The 15,099-nt window shown below is 39.3% G+C and overlaps 1 protein-coding gene across 7 annotated transcripts in view; it reads left to right on the plus strand.

Annotated features, from left to right (window-relative positions):
• LOC138761352 (calcium/calmodulin-dependent protein kinase kinase 2-like) overlaps positions 1 to 11,931 on the plus strand; it is a 78,169-nt gene extending 66,238 nt beyond the window's left edge. For 3 of the 7 annotated variants that reach the window (XM_069933311.1, XM_069933305.1, XM_069933312.1), the window contains 2 exons: positions 6,340 to 6,390; positions 9,925 to 11,931. In XM_069933311.1, the coding sequence (XP_069789412.1) occupies positions 6,340 to 6,390; positions 9,925 to 9,997 (124 nt within the window). In that variant the 3' untranslated portion in view covers positions 9,998 to 11,931. Of the gene's footprint in view, positions 1 to 2,624; positions 2,674 to 6,339; positions 6,391 to 8,776; positions 8,850 to 9,924 lie in introns of those variants that run through there. The other 4 variants (XM_069933307.1, XM_069933308.1, XM_069933309.1 and 1 more) reach the window with 4 other exon arrangements.
• The last annotated feature ends 3,168 nt before the right edge of the window (positions 11,932 to 15,099 follow it).

The raw sequence follows: 15,099 nt of genomic DNA on the forward strand, positions 1-15,099 counted from the left end.
TGCCCTGCTGGAGTGAGATATTGAAGATATCTATGAATATATTGGTAAGTTGGTCAGCACAGATTTTTAATATTCAGCCAGGTACTCCGTCCAGGCTGGATACTTTCCTCAGGTTCACTTTTCTGAAGGAAGGACACGTGTTACCCTCTGATACGAACAGGATGGGAATATCAGGAGGTGTGTGGGGTGGTTCTTCGCTGTTACTGTCATCAGATTGGGCATAGAAGGCATTGAGTTCCTCTGGGAGCAAAGCTTTGCCAACAGCGCTACTTCACCAGATTTGGGTTTGTAACAGGTTATGGCATTTAGGCCCTGCCATAGCCATCAGGTGTCCCTTGTTGTTTCCATTTTCATCTGTAATCTCCACTTTGCCGGGGAGATAGCTTTTCACAGGTCGTATCTGCTGCTTCTGTAGCGATCTGGGTTAAATGCCTGTGGTCTGGCTCTCGTTGTTCATCCAGGGCTTCTGGTTGGGTAAAACCCTGAACAATTTGGTGGGAATGCACTCATCCACAACTGTTTTGGTAAAGTCTGTGACAGCCCTGGTGTAATTGTTCAGAGTCTCAGCTGTGTCCTTGAACACCACCCAATCCACTGACTCGCAGAAGTCCTGTTAGCGTTCTTCAGCCTCCTGCGACCACCTTCTAGCTGTCCAGATCTCCAGAGCCTCTTTTTAGGTTCTGTCTGTATAAAGGCAGAAGGAGCACAGCCAGGTAATCCGACTTGCCAAAAATGTGGTCTCAGGAAAGAACCGTAGGCCTTCCTTATCTTGGTATAGCAGTGATCGAGTATGTTGGGACCCCTGGTACAGCAAGTTGCATGCTGGTGGTAGTTGGGCAGGGTTTTCTTGGGACAGGCCTGCTTATTGTCGCTGACTAAGATTTATAGTGTGTCGGGCTGGGCCTTCTCTTGTTTACTGACCTTGTAGCTCTGCAAGTGCCTGTTTGTAATCAGTATTGGGAAAGATATAAACTCCGGTGTAGATAGAAGGGTCTGCATTTAATTGAGATTTGATCTAAGGCAGTAGAGCAGGAGTTCGATATAACTCCAATTTCCATCCACCACCCAGTATTAATGAGAAAGCATACACCGCCCCCTCTCCTTTTCCAGAATCTGAGTTCCAATCCAGTCTATGAATGGTGAAACTGTCTGGTTGGATGTTGTGAAACCGTCTGGTCATTTAGCAGTCCAGTGGGTTCTCTGTTAGCCAGGTCTCAGTGCAGCAAACAAATGAGATTTGTCTTATGTGTCTCAGATAAAGTAGCCTTGCCCTCAGGTTGTCAATTTTATTCTGCACTGACTGGACATTCACCAGTAATATGGATGGTAGGGGAGGTCTCAGGCCCCTGCGCTTCAATCTTGTCCAGAATCCAGCCTTCACTCCATGTTTCCGACCTCAACCTTGGTGGTGGCCTTTCCTTTTAAGGCCTCTGCCTTCCAGCAGGTCTGTACCTGACTCAGCCATTACCCGAGAGATTTGTAGATCATTAACTATGTTCAGCAGCTGGTCGCTCGTTCCCAACTACAGCATCATGCTACCTCTGAACTCTCCTCAATGTGACTTATGACTTTCAGAGACTGGATGAGGTTTACATGATTATATTTAATGCTGTTTTACATGGTGGTCTCATCATAGATTTGAGCACAATTGTATTTAGTAGCATTTTGAAGGAGAATCAATTTGAAAAAAGGATTTTCATCCATAGACAATAACATGCAGTCTAGACTTATTAGAACCTCTTCAAAAATGAAAGCTCAGTGATGTGTAATACTTCTGTTTTGTATAATGATATGTAGTTTCTCTGGGATTAAAATGATATGTCAGTGGTCAAAAAGATGAAAATGTACAGTAGATGCCCTAAAAGGCTAATTAGATCATTGGGTATACCGAACACCAACCATATCAAGTAGTTATATTGTCCTTTAAATATTAATCTTTAAATGGATCTATTAAATTTTTTAAAAATTAAAACTTATTACATTAAAATCATTCATCTATTTCTGCATATCTTAAATATTTTCTGATTATGAATAGTAATTTTGCCACATTGATACAAGGTTTACATATTTTGCAATCTGATGGGCTTACAGACTTAACATAATAGGTTGTGGCTGCACACTTTCTAGATACGAGTTGATATTGACGTGGATTTGAAGGATACATCCGAACCTAATCCCTTTTATGAAAACTAAGCATTAACATTTGTTTTTGCTCAAGGCTCTGTGTGAGGAGTTTAACCTCGAGCCTTCTAACTTCAAGCTTGGGTGACACTGGGGAAAGGTGGCCAGAAGGGGAAAAGGTGAAGAAAGGGTTGCTTTTATTTGTCAGCTTGCTGACATCTCAGTCCATAGTCTCATGCACTGCCAGACTGAGACCACCCACAAATTGAAGGAACAACACCTCATCTTCTGTCTGGGCTCTGGGCTCCTTCCAACCAGGTGATTTCTCTGGCTTCCGTTTAAACCCCTCCCCCCCCACCCCCATCTGTCTCTATCTATTCCCTTTTCCCTTTGTCTCCCTTCATAGAGTCAAAATCAATTTTTGCCTTTCCTCTTATCATATCCAATTAACACCTTGTGGCTCTGGGCCTGATTCCCCCTTCTCTTTCTTGTCTTTAATTAAGATGCCGCCCACTTTTTGCTCATACTGTACCTTGAAGAAGGACTCGGGCTCGAAATGTTGATAATATATCTTTACCTCCTATGGACACTGAGAGATCGGCTGAGTTCCCCAGCATTTCTGTGTGTATTTTACTTTCATTTATCAGACCCATGTTTGTTAACTCTAAATCTTAACTGCCTTAAAGTGCCCACATTGAATAACTTTGAACTGTGGTCAGTTAAGAAATTTATTGAGCAAACATCAAGCAAACTGTTTGCTGAGTGACTTTAATGTTCTCACAGCAATAAATATCAAGAACTTTTTGTGCATTATTATGGGTATCATAATAGCATCCAAATATTGTTTAAGTTGAAGCCATGAGGCTGCAAATTCTGGGCACAATTGCAAGAATGTTGGATTTCTGGTAGCACATATGCTGTTCAGCTGGACCTTGAACTGATGCTGGGTTCCCAGTGGTAGATTGGGAGACAGCCATAAGCTAAGATTCAAGATCTAGAGCAGGGGTGATCAAACCACGGCTCGTGAACCACATGGCTGTTTGACATGTAATCTGTGGCTCGCGGAAATATGTTGGCTGGAGAAGATACCAGTGCTCCTGAAGCCACCCTGCAGACAGACACGGGGGTCCCGGGACAGCCACAGCCCGGGCTGTGTGACAGAGAGGGAAGAGGGAATGGGCACTGGAGGAACGGCCCTTGCAGAGGATCGGAGTGAGCAGCGCATGTCGCAGTTGGGTTCTCCTTGCTTGGGCTGAGCCACACCACAGCAGAGCACTGCTAATGTGGGGTGTATGGTAAGGCAGTTCGGCAAAGCTGAAGATCATCTTCAGGGAGTGGCCGCGGAGGTTGGGAAGCCAAGGCTGGGCCACGAGAACCCCAGTGAGTCATGGCCTGCCCCTGAGATGGAATGTCTGTCCTGGCACTCTTGCAGGGGTTAAACAAGATGATGGGGGTGGGGGAGAAACTGGAGAGGTTCCAAATGAGGAACTCATCCGGGGGCCAAGCCAGGTAAGAGCTGGAATTGGCAGCAGCAGTGAAGGTCCTGTCAGTGGCCACAGGCAAGCCCTGACCACACCAGATGAAGAATCAGCACAAGGCAATGCAGAAATTACACTGCTCCATAACCCCAGTCTCTTTTCCCAGTAGCCACTCCCCCATCCTGCCGGCGACTGGGAAGAGGGGAGTGGGACTGTGGGCCCCCTGGCCTCGCCCTGCCACAGGAGGCAGCTTTGCGCACTCAATTGTGGATGCTGCAATGGTGCCTGTAAATGCAGAGACCAGTGGCCACAGCTTTTCCAAAGGGAACACATCAGAAACGGCAGCAGGAATTGTCCATCCATCCCATCGATCCTGCTCCCACATTCAGTGAACTCACAGCTGATCTAGGGCATGGACCCAGTTCTGCCTTTCTCCCAGAACCCTTAATTCCCCTATGCTTCAAAAATCTATCTGACAGTATCTTAAATATATTCAATGAGTCAGCCTCTACTGCTTCCTTGGGCTGAGATTTGATTATTGAAACTCATACAAATTAGCAGTTTAAAAATTACATACATGAATAAATATTATTACATACATATTTATATAAACTTTTTGTAACAAAATAAGAGTGGAAATTGTGCTGACTGGCTGGATCACGGTCTGGTATGGAAACACCGATTTACCTGAGCGTCAAGCCCTCAAGAAGGTATTGGACACAGCCCAGGACATCACAGGCAAAACCCTCCCCACCGTCAAGCACATCTACAGGGAACGCTGCCATCAGAGAGCAGCAGCGATCATCGAGGATCCACGCCACCCAGCACACGTTGCTGCATCATGAAAGAGGTATAGGTGCCACAGGACTTGTGCCACCAGGTTCAGGAACAGCTTCTACCCTCCACCATCAGACTCCTCAACGACAGACTCAATCAGTGACTCGTTTAAGGACTCTTATTGTCCACTTTATTGAATTTTTATTCTCTCTGTATGCACAGTTTGTTTACATTGTTATCTGTTTACAGTTCTTTGTTTACATGTATACATTGTGTACATTTTTTTTGCACTACCAATAAGTGGTAATTCTACCTCACCCACAGAAAAAAGAATCCCAGCGTTGTATGTGATGTCATGTATGTACTATGACAATAAATCTGAAATCTGAGTAAAAAAGTGTATGTAATATTTTTTCATGTCTTGCGGCTCTAAATATATGAAATTTATTGTTTATGGCTCTTGCATTCAGCAAGTTTAGGATATCCTGAACATCCTGGTTTAGGGAATCATTGACGAGCAAGGTTGGAGGGCAAGGGAAAGGACTGGAGGACTCCATTTCTAATGGAGATGAGGAGGAGTTTGGTTTTGATTCTACAGAAGGTTTGAGGCTAGAAAGTTGGCCTGGGCTTACCCTTGGAAAGAGTGACTAATGATTAAGCCCTGAAGGCCGAGCGCAAGAAGTGGCCTAAGAATGGGTCTGTGAGTTAGAGATGAATATACAACTGGCCAAGATCTGGACCCAATGCTTGGTGGGGATGGTGGTAATGCCAGGTCCTTTTGTGCCCTGGGTCAAAAACATCATTAGATAGGAACATTCAGAAATGTTAAGGGATCAAGAACATTAGAGGTTTGAAGGAGGACACATTTGAGGAGCATAGTGTCTCAGGGAGTTGGAATACAGCAATTGGGGCGATCTGGGTCTGGAGTTGGGGGCTGGGGTGGAGGAAGAGATTGGCATGGAACACAGAATTATACATGGTAAATAAATTTACACGGATAGGAAAATGGTTGAATGAAAAAACAGAAGTGGGATAACTGTAAATTGTTTGAAGAAGTTTAGTGAGTGGTATTGTATCAGGGCTGATAAGAAATGTGCGCCACAAGGATCCAAAGCATTTGAGCAAAGAAAAAGCATCCCGACTCCTCAATTGATCAGATTTTATTATTCTCGCTGCGCAGTGCAAGACCTCAGCCAGGAAGTGCTCATTAGAGTTGCAGAGAAGACTAAAGTATGCCAGGGAATAAAAGACGGCAGTGAGAGAGAGAGTTGCATAGAAGATCACAAGTAAAATCTATAATGTTAATTAAATTCTAAGCATTGCAATTTCATTCCAGATAGGATATTAGACAGTAGATTAAAAATTATTTTACTCCTAAATGTACCAATTCTCAAAAGATCGACAGCTTTCTGGGTAAGAATGCAACTATATGCCTTTCAGGAGTATATACTTATGACTGTACAGATGTTTTACTTGTGGAATTTCATTAGTATCTGAATTGGTATGAAGTTTATCAAGGACCACTAAGAATATTTAGGGTACAAGATTGTTCGAAAGTGATTTTCTTTCTCCCCACTCTCCAAGTTGCAATACAAATTGTAATCACTGGCTTGTTTGTATATGATGTTAACATATTTATTTTCTTACTGCAAAAATATTCTGTGCAGCTTTGTTCAGGTCACATGGAACTGGGGTTCATAAAAGCAACACCTTGTATGGTGAGCTTCCCACATCTTTCTGGTCTTTTATCAAGTAGTTAGATTCAAAAGAAACAATTCTTTTGAAGCTTGCCTATCTGAGAAAATATAATCAGAAGTAATTCTGTCAAGTAGATTATTCATGATTATTAAAAATGCCACTGTCACAGCAGAGTTGAATGTTGTTCACAAATTCAACATAGAAATGTAAGTATCGGTTGTCAAACACTTGTTCATTCTTGTGTAAACTTTCCCCTAACTTCCAGAAGAAACAAGTCAGGAAATGTGAAATACTGCTACATGCATAGTAGTCAAAGGTAAACATTTAATTTGAGTATACAAGTTTGCAAGTTATTTCATGCAACTAATAATTTTAATTACAACATGTTTTGTGCCATAATGTGTGAACCAAGACCTTAAAGGGTATCTGTATGAATAATTTTTCCCTTGTATTTTTAAAAGCTATTTATAGATTTCATTTTGATTGATAGGAGAAACAGCTTACAACTTGTAAGCTCCTTATTAAAATGTTATATTTATAATATTTTCACTGATCATCTAGTGCATACTTGATCACACTTTGTCTTTCAAGTGGCTTAAATATGTATAGTGGAGTACATTGGACCAGGTACAAAGATTAAATCAGATTTCACGTTAATTTACATATAAATCCTGAACTATTGGCCCTAACAGGCTTCAGTGTTCTGATTTTGTATTGATTTACCTTTGAGACCAAAGAGCCAGTTAGTCCCTAAACCAGTGCAATTTAAACCTACCAAAACAGAAATTAAGTGTACATACACCTGAACTGTCTCAGATACTCACTCTTATCAATGTTCATGGATGGCACTGGGCTATTATATGCTAATAATCTAATATTAATGAAGGCTAACCAGGTTATTTTTAAATCAGCTTACTCCTTTTGATAATTGAATAATAGAAGATGCTTGAACTTGAAGTAAATCTATTTACCTCTTCTTTATTGTCATGTTAAAATTAGTCCTTTAAGGGTAAACATTGCAGGTACCCACATCGGTTGGCTGATTTCCATTGGACAACAGTGGCCCAAAACAGACCAGACAATGCAATGGAGAATTAACTTTTCATAAATTTCAATGTTTACAAATTTGTTATCCTTCTATTGGAATGGATCACACATTATTTAAGAGGGCAGCTATTGTTGGGGAAAAATAATATACTGTGTTTGTTGCCTGCATGGTGCTTCCAAAAGCATGCTTAAAAATTTGAGAGGTAATGAACAAATAACCCGTTGCTACCACAGAATTGCATATTGCTTGCATACACAAGTTTGTACTTTGCCAGTAATCAAATACTATAAAGAAATATCCAAGTTAAGTCAGATCTGCAATTGGGTCATTTTCACTGTTCTTGTCACTTACTGTACTTGGGGCCCATGATATTGAATTAAATGTTACCAGTATTCCCAGAGAGAATTCAGGATTTTGCAGTGGTAATTCATTCTTCAAACAGTTGTTATTTCTCTTTCCTATTTTTATTTTATCTGTTTCATTTTATTCTGGCAAATTTGTAGCAAAGTCAATATATGGCAATTGATAAATTTCACTGTTTATATTTGATTAATGTAAATAAAATGGGATTAAATATATTAAATGGCAAATACTTTTTTTTGGTTTGTGATTTATTTTTCTTGTGATCAAAAATATTTTAAGTATGTCCCTTTTTCATGTTTTGATGTATCTGTCAGCATGAATTAAAGTGGTGCTTTGTCATCACCTGTCAACTGTAGTTAATGTTTAGATATAGGCCACCATCATTTCACCAGTATATTCCCCTTTTCCTTGGAAAGAATCAGGATTCCATTTATAATTTTCTTACATCCCAACTGGTATTGAAGTTTTATTGCACGAATCTGCCTTTAAAGATGAGTAAACACATTCATTATTACTTGGTACACGTGAGTGGATGACTGCAGAGTCATTTATTTGTCCATTTACAATAGGGCTAATAAAATTTTTGCTAAAGATGTAGGAAAGAAGGGGCTAAATGTAATAGCAATTCATGGAGCATCTGGGAAGGGTATGGAGCAAGTTGATTGGAGGGGACGGCGAAGAAACATTTTGTTTTATGTAAATCTTGTTTTGTTTTCCCACATTGTCTCACTCATGTTTATACTTCAGTTTTCATTGTTCTCCAAATCTTTCTTCAGTTACTGGCAAATTCAAACTCTGCATGAAAATAAATCAAATAGAATTTCTGTGCAATAAATGTATTCTGTCTGAGTTGTAGTTTTGTCATGTGAGAAAGCTCTTGTATTTCACAATTATCATACAAAGAGATCAGGAAACAGTTGAACAAAGTCATGTGTTTAAGTTGTAACTAATCTATTTTCAGATATGATCTTGGTTTATTGTTCAAGGAAACATACCATGTTGTCTTTTCATGCACACAGTGTACTAAGTATTAACATAACCACTCCAAGTTGTCTAGTAGAATCCCTGCTTAATGAAAGTTAATTGCAAATTAATTTTTTTTTAAAGTGTAGCATGAAAGGAAGAAATCCTCAGGAAAAATTGTAAGGAAAAGGTATTTGGCACAGAGTTAAAGTTGTGTCATTTACTTTGAAGATATTTTATAGAATTTATAACCTTCAAGACAATATTGCATAGTTGAATAAAGAAGTGGGAACAAAATGAGTAAATATGAATTTAAAATTTATTTCAGACTAAGGTCACTGTCAGGTGAAATTGGATGTTTGCAGAGTTCATCGTTTAAATAAGGAACAGTGCTCAATGTGGTAAATAATTTGAAATTTTAAAAAAGTAAATGGGTCATCACCAATGACCAAAACAAAATCTGTAATTACTGAAAAGGTACTTATTTTCCATTTCATTATAAACTAACTAATTTTGTTTTACTAATCTTAATTTGTATCTGAGGAAAAAAAATAGTATGAGATATTGCAGTAGGTCAGGACTGTTACCACCATATCCTTCTATGAATTATAAGGCTTCCATATTCATGTGTCTTCTGTATTGTTTGCAATTGAATGGCAAAGTCATCAAACTGTATAAAAGAATTGTTTTACTTTGAAATTAATTGTTTAATTATAATATACACAATGGGTGCATTATCATTTACATCTATTTCTGTATCATTTTCCATCGTCTTGAAATTCTTATCCGTACCTTTATCTTTGGCCAAGAACTTCAATACTCTCATGACTGACTTATTGCATAAACTTGAGATCATCCAAAACTCTTGTGGCCCATATTCTATCTTCCATCAAGTCTCATTGTTAATAATACCTATGTTTACTGACTACATTGCCTCATTTTGAAAGTTTTCATTTTTGTATTCAACTATCCATCATCACAGCCTTTCCCATCTTTGAAATATTATCCAAGATTCCTGTGTTCCTCAACTTCTGTCCGCTAATGAATCCCTGATTTCTTCAATCCAACATCTTCCCTTGTGCTTTAACCTCTAAAATTAATTTCTTGTGTCCCTGCTATTCCTTTAAGGCATTCCATAAAAACTGTCTGCTTTTTCAAATATTTTGACCCAATTTCAAAGACAGAACTTGCATAAAGTGCCCTTTCTAGTATTATTCTCACTGGTGACATATGGAAGGTATATATAGAATTTTTTAAAAAGCATAATATTTTAAACAACCATAGATGCATTTTAAAATGTTTTTAACATGCCATTTAAAACATTGTCCATTGGTTTCCATAGCATGAGACGTCCAGGTAATTCTGTACGATTTTCATCTTGAAATGGAAAACAAAGCACAATTAATTTAAAATTTTTAAAAATCCAATTGATGTTTTTGTTACATGTTGAATAGGATGTATATTTTCTTTCAATAGAAAACAAAGTAGTGGAGAAAGTGTGAAGAATTTTGAACTACCAGACGTTGGAGAGGATGAAATTCTACCATGAGATTATATGCAATAAATGACATATGCATGTTTCTTTGGGTTCCCCCCAAAAAAATCATCAGCTGGTGTACTTTGCCAGATGTGTCAGAAACCAAATGAATGCAACAGTATGGCATTTCTTCAGTTGTAAGTGACCAGCTGCAAATTTCACACCTAATAAAGTTCATGTATTTTGTGCTTTTGCATGGAAATTCTTTGAAATAATTGTCTGAAATACTGATGTATTTGTTTTAAGGCATGGAGATAGTTGATGTACAAGTACAGATGTTTGATTGGTATTAACATTTTAAATCGTAACACAGAACATTTTAAAATGTAAATTTTGTATTTGTGGTAAAGGCATATGGGGTCCAGAATTTTACCTTAAAAACAGAAAAATGTAGATTCTTTAACTGATTTCTCATGCCATGATACCAATCGGAATCCATATTGCAAAATGTTTACAATAGTCACTTAATATAAAGTCTGCTTTTATTAAATTTTTAATCGTATTTCCAATGCAATATGATGTCAGTTAAACATATACAATAGTTTAAATGCACTAAATATTATTTTGCTTAAAACTATATGTAGTGAAGACAATTTTATTCATAATCATTGATAATCAGTTTGTATAGAAATGCTAGATCCACGGCAGAACCGAGTTGCTAGTTATTTTTGAAATAGTGTGGCAGATTAAACGTATTAACAACCATATTGTTCACCCTTGGTTTTTAAGATGGCTGTAAAAATTGCCTGTGTAATTTCCTGTATGCATTTCAGTGTCCAAGTTGTCCCCCTTTTCAGAGAAGCTGTAATCATTGAAAGTTAAACAAGTGCAAAAACAAAAGGCTACGATTTATTGATACATTTTTGTAGAGGGCAAGTACCAATTCTGAGGTGCAATATGCATTAATCAATGCAATGCATGGAATAGTTGCTTTATCTTTGTGAATTACTCAATGTGTGAATTCTGTTCAATACACAGATCTTTTCATAGGACTGAATAATAGATTAAATGGTATAAGCTTTAGTAAATGCACTGGGTGAATGATGTTTCCTTGCAGATGGTCATACCAATTTGATGCATTGTGCATTATGTTCAAGTACAAACTTAATGTGTAATGTAGAAAAAGAGCCTTTTGCTATCTATGTAACAATTTAAAGATTGGGTGAAACCTGTCCACTGCTCCTTTAAGATGCTCTTTAAAACCTACCTCTTTTAGCCACTTATCCCAATATACCTTTATTTGCCTGACTGTTAGTATGTGTCCAATTACCTTGAGGCATTTTATCATGTTAAAGCTAATGTGTAAATAAGTTCAAGTTGTTGATTATATATTTTAACCTTTTGAAAACAAAGGACACAGTGGCCTTCTCTCCTTTTGTGATATTGACAGTTTTTCAGTGTTCAACTCAAAGTTAGTTATGATATCGCTGCAATATTTCTGGTATTGCCAAATACGAGTACATTTACTAAAACTGATACACGTTTGTTTTATACAGATGGCCAAATATTAACTGCATTATGTATTTAAGAAACAATTCTATTTAATAGGAGTGAGCATCTTGTATACTTAGATGTTCCTAACTTTATAACTTTGCTCTGCGTAGCTCTTGGTGAACTTATATTTGATATTTCATTCTCAAAAGCATTGAATTTATTTGTATAGATAAACTGTAATGAAGTTAAACTTTAACTAATGTCTTGAAATATAGACTTTTTTTTGGAGCTGGAAGCACTAGTTAGATTTGATTCCACAATTTAAAATGGTTAAATTATATAAATGTGCAAAATGCTAAATTTTGTGATGGATTGCAGATATTAGTGACCATTTGATGTCAAGTCATTTGTCTTCAGTTTTATTAAAATGGATTTATAGAAGTTGTAAGAAAATTGTCAAAGTTATTTACACTTATTAAATGTTTTCAGCCATTAAAAAACCTGTTATGGTCCATGTGTTTGATTTTGTGTAATGATTTTTAAAACTAACTTGCATCTTCTAAACCAATGGTTTTCAAACTTTTTCTTTCCACTCATATACTACCTTTTGAATATTTTATTTCAATTTTTTCAAAAATATACATAATAAAATCTTCAATATCACAATATATTAAACTTTTACTTAAAAATAACAACAAAAACAAAACAGTCTCTCCCTTCCCTTCCATACAAACGAATCTGCACACCGTCAGAGCTTCTTCTTTGGCTTGGCTTCGCGGACGAAGATTTATGGAGGGGGTAAAAAGTCCACGTCAGCTGCAGGCTCGTTTGTGGCTGACAAGTCCGATGCGGGACAGGCAGACACGATTGCAGCGGTTGCAGGGGAAAATTGGTTGGTTGGGGTTGGGTGTTGGGTTTTTCCTCCTTTGCCTTTTGTCAGTGAGGTGGGCTCTGCAGTCTTCTTCAAAGGAGGTTGCTGCCCGCCAAACTGTGAGGCGCCAAGATGCACGGTTTGAGGCGTTATCAGCCCACTGGCGGTGGTCAATGTGGCAGGCACCAAGAGATTTCTTTAGGCAGTCCTTGTACCTTTTCTTTGGTGCACCTCTGTCACGGTGGCCAGTGGAGAGCTCGCCATATAACACGATCTTGGGAAGGCGATGGTCCTCCATTCTTTTACTTAAAAATAACAACAAAAACAAAACAGTCTCTCCCTCCCCTTCCATACAAACGAATCTGCACACCGTCAGAGCTTACATAGCTTCTAAATATATAGAATACAATTGGGGAAATCACATATGTATAATAGTAACATTTGCTCCAAGAAAAGTGCAGAGAACAAAACAAAGGACTCTACATCACCTTTGTTGACCTCACCAAAGCCTTCGACACCGTGAGCAGGAAAGGGCTTTGGCAAATACTAGAGCGCATCGGATGTCCCCCAAAGTTCCTCAACATGATTCTCCAACTGCACGAAAACCAACAAGGTCGGGTCAGATACAGCAATGAGCTCTCTGAACCCTTCTCCATTAACAATGGCATGAAGCAAGGCTGTGTTCTCGCACCAACCCTCTTTTCAATCTTCTTCAGCATGATGCTGAACCAAGCCATGAAAGACCCCAACAATGAAGACGCTGTTTACATCCGGTACCGCACGGATGGCAGTCTCTTCAATCTGAGGCGCCTGCAAGCTCACACCAAGACACAAGAGAAACTTGTCCGTGAACTACTCTTTGCAGACGATGCCGCTTTAGTTGCCCATTCAGAGCCAGCTCTTCAGCGATTGACGTCCTGCTTTGCGGAAACTGCCAAAATGTTTGGCCTGGAAGTCAGCCTGAAGAAAACTGAGGTCCTCCATCAGCCAGCTCCCCACCATGACTACCAGCCCCCCCACATCTCCATCGGGCACACAAAACTCAAATCGGTCAACCAGTTGACCTATCTCGGCTGCACCATTTCATCAGATGCAAGGATCGACAATGAGATAGACAACAGACTCGCCAAGGCAAATAGCGCCTTTGGAAGACTACACAAAAGAGTCTGGAAAAACAACCAACTGAAGAAAAACCTCACAAAGATAAGCGTATACAGAGCCGTTGTCATACCCACACTCCTGTTCGGCTCCGAATCATGGGTCCTCTACCGGCATCACCTACGGCTCCTAGAACGCTTCCACCAGCGTTGTCTCCGCTCCATCCTCAACATCCATTGGAGCGCTTTCATCCCTAACGTCGAAGTACTCGAGATGGCAGAGGTCGACAGCATCGAGTCCACGCTGCTGAAGATCCAGCTGCGCTGGATGGGTCACGTCTCCAGAATGGAGGACCATCGCCTTCCCAAGATCGTGTTATATGGCGAGCTCTCCACTGGCCACCGTGACAGAGGTGCACCAAAGAAAAGGTACAAGGACTGCCTAAAGAAATCTCTTGGTGCCTGCCACATTGACCACCGCCAGTGGGCTGATATCGCCTCAAACCGTGCATCTTGGCGCCTCACAGTTTGGCGGGCAGCAACCTCCTTTGAAGAAGACCGCAGAGCCCACCTCACTGACAAAAGGCAAAGGAGGAAAAACCCAACACCCAACCCCAACCAACCAATTTTCCCCTGCAGCCGCTGCAACCGTGTCTGCCTGTCCCGCATCGGACTTGTCAGCCACAAATGAGCCTGCAGCTGACGTGGACTTTTACCCCCTCCATAAATCTTCGTCCGCGAAGCCAAGCCAAAGAAAAGAAGAAATACTAACATTTATAGTCCTTTTTTTATTACTGTATCTGGGCCCCAATATGGTCCAGGTATAGCTGCCAGATCTTTACAAAACTGTCATATTTATTCTTTAAATTATGTGATTTTTTTTTTTCCCCCTATAGATATACAGTTGTTCATTTCCACAGTCCATCGTCCTATAAGTAGAGGGGAATCGGGCTTCCAGGTGATCACAATACATTTTTTGCTTCCCCAGTGCTATTTTTATAAATGAGATTAGATATTTATTCTATTTGTTGCTTATTTCCATAAAATTGCCTAATAGATATAGCAACATGAAAGCCTCTCCTGTTATCCCAGTTAGTTTTTCTGTGATGTCTTGCCAAAATGGCCTCACCGTGTAGCATGTTTAAAAAAAAAAATTCCTGTCTCAGTCCCACATCTGAAACAGCTCTGATATTTCTGTTTGGATCTTTATAACTTCTGTGGGGTAACTTATAATTGGTGTAAAAAAAAATTATACTGAACCAATCTGTATCTTGCATTTATAATTGATGTCATGCTGTCCTTACACAATCTGACCAGCTTCTTTCTGAAATCACCACACTCAAGGCTGACTCCCATCTTTCCCTTGACCTCTCTAACCGTGGTTTTGCACTATTGCTCTGGAGGACATAGTACATTTTTTGTTACAAATTTGGTTGTATTCCCAATCCAAGCTGTTGGTTCTGTTTCACTAATTTCAGGTAGGGTCAGTGTTGGTCCTCATCTTTCTCTTAAGAATGATCTAAGCTGGAGAAAACAAAAGAAGGTCCCATTGGCCACTCCGTATTTGTGTTTTAGATGTTTGAAGGACGTAAGAGTAGGAGTCTTTAATATATCTCATGTAGTGCCTTTTAAAGTTATCTCACACCCGATATTGTGTGGGAGTTACCGCAATGAGCGGTTGACCCAGGAGGAGGTAGCAGTTGCCTCCTGCC

Source organism: Narcine bancroftii, chromosome 4 (assembly GCF_036971445.1).
Source record: "Narcine bancroftii isolate sNarBan1 chromosome 4, sNarBan1.hap1, whole genome shotgun sequence".
Lineage (NCBI taxonomy): Eukaryota > Metazoa > Chordata > Chondrichthyes > Torpediniformes > Narcinidae > Narcine > Narcine bancroftii.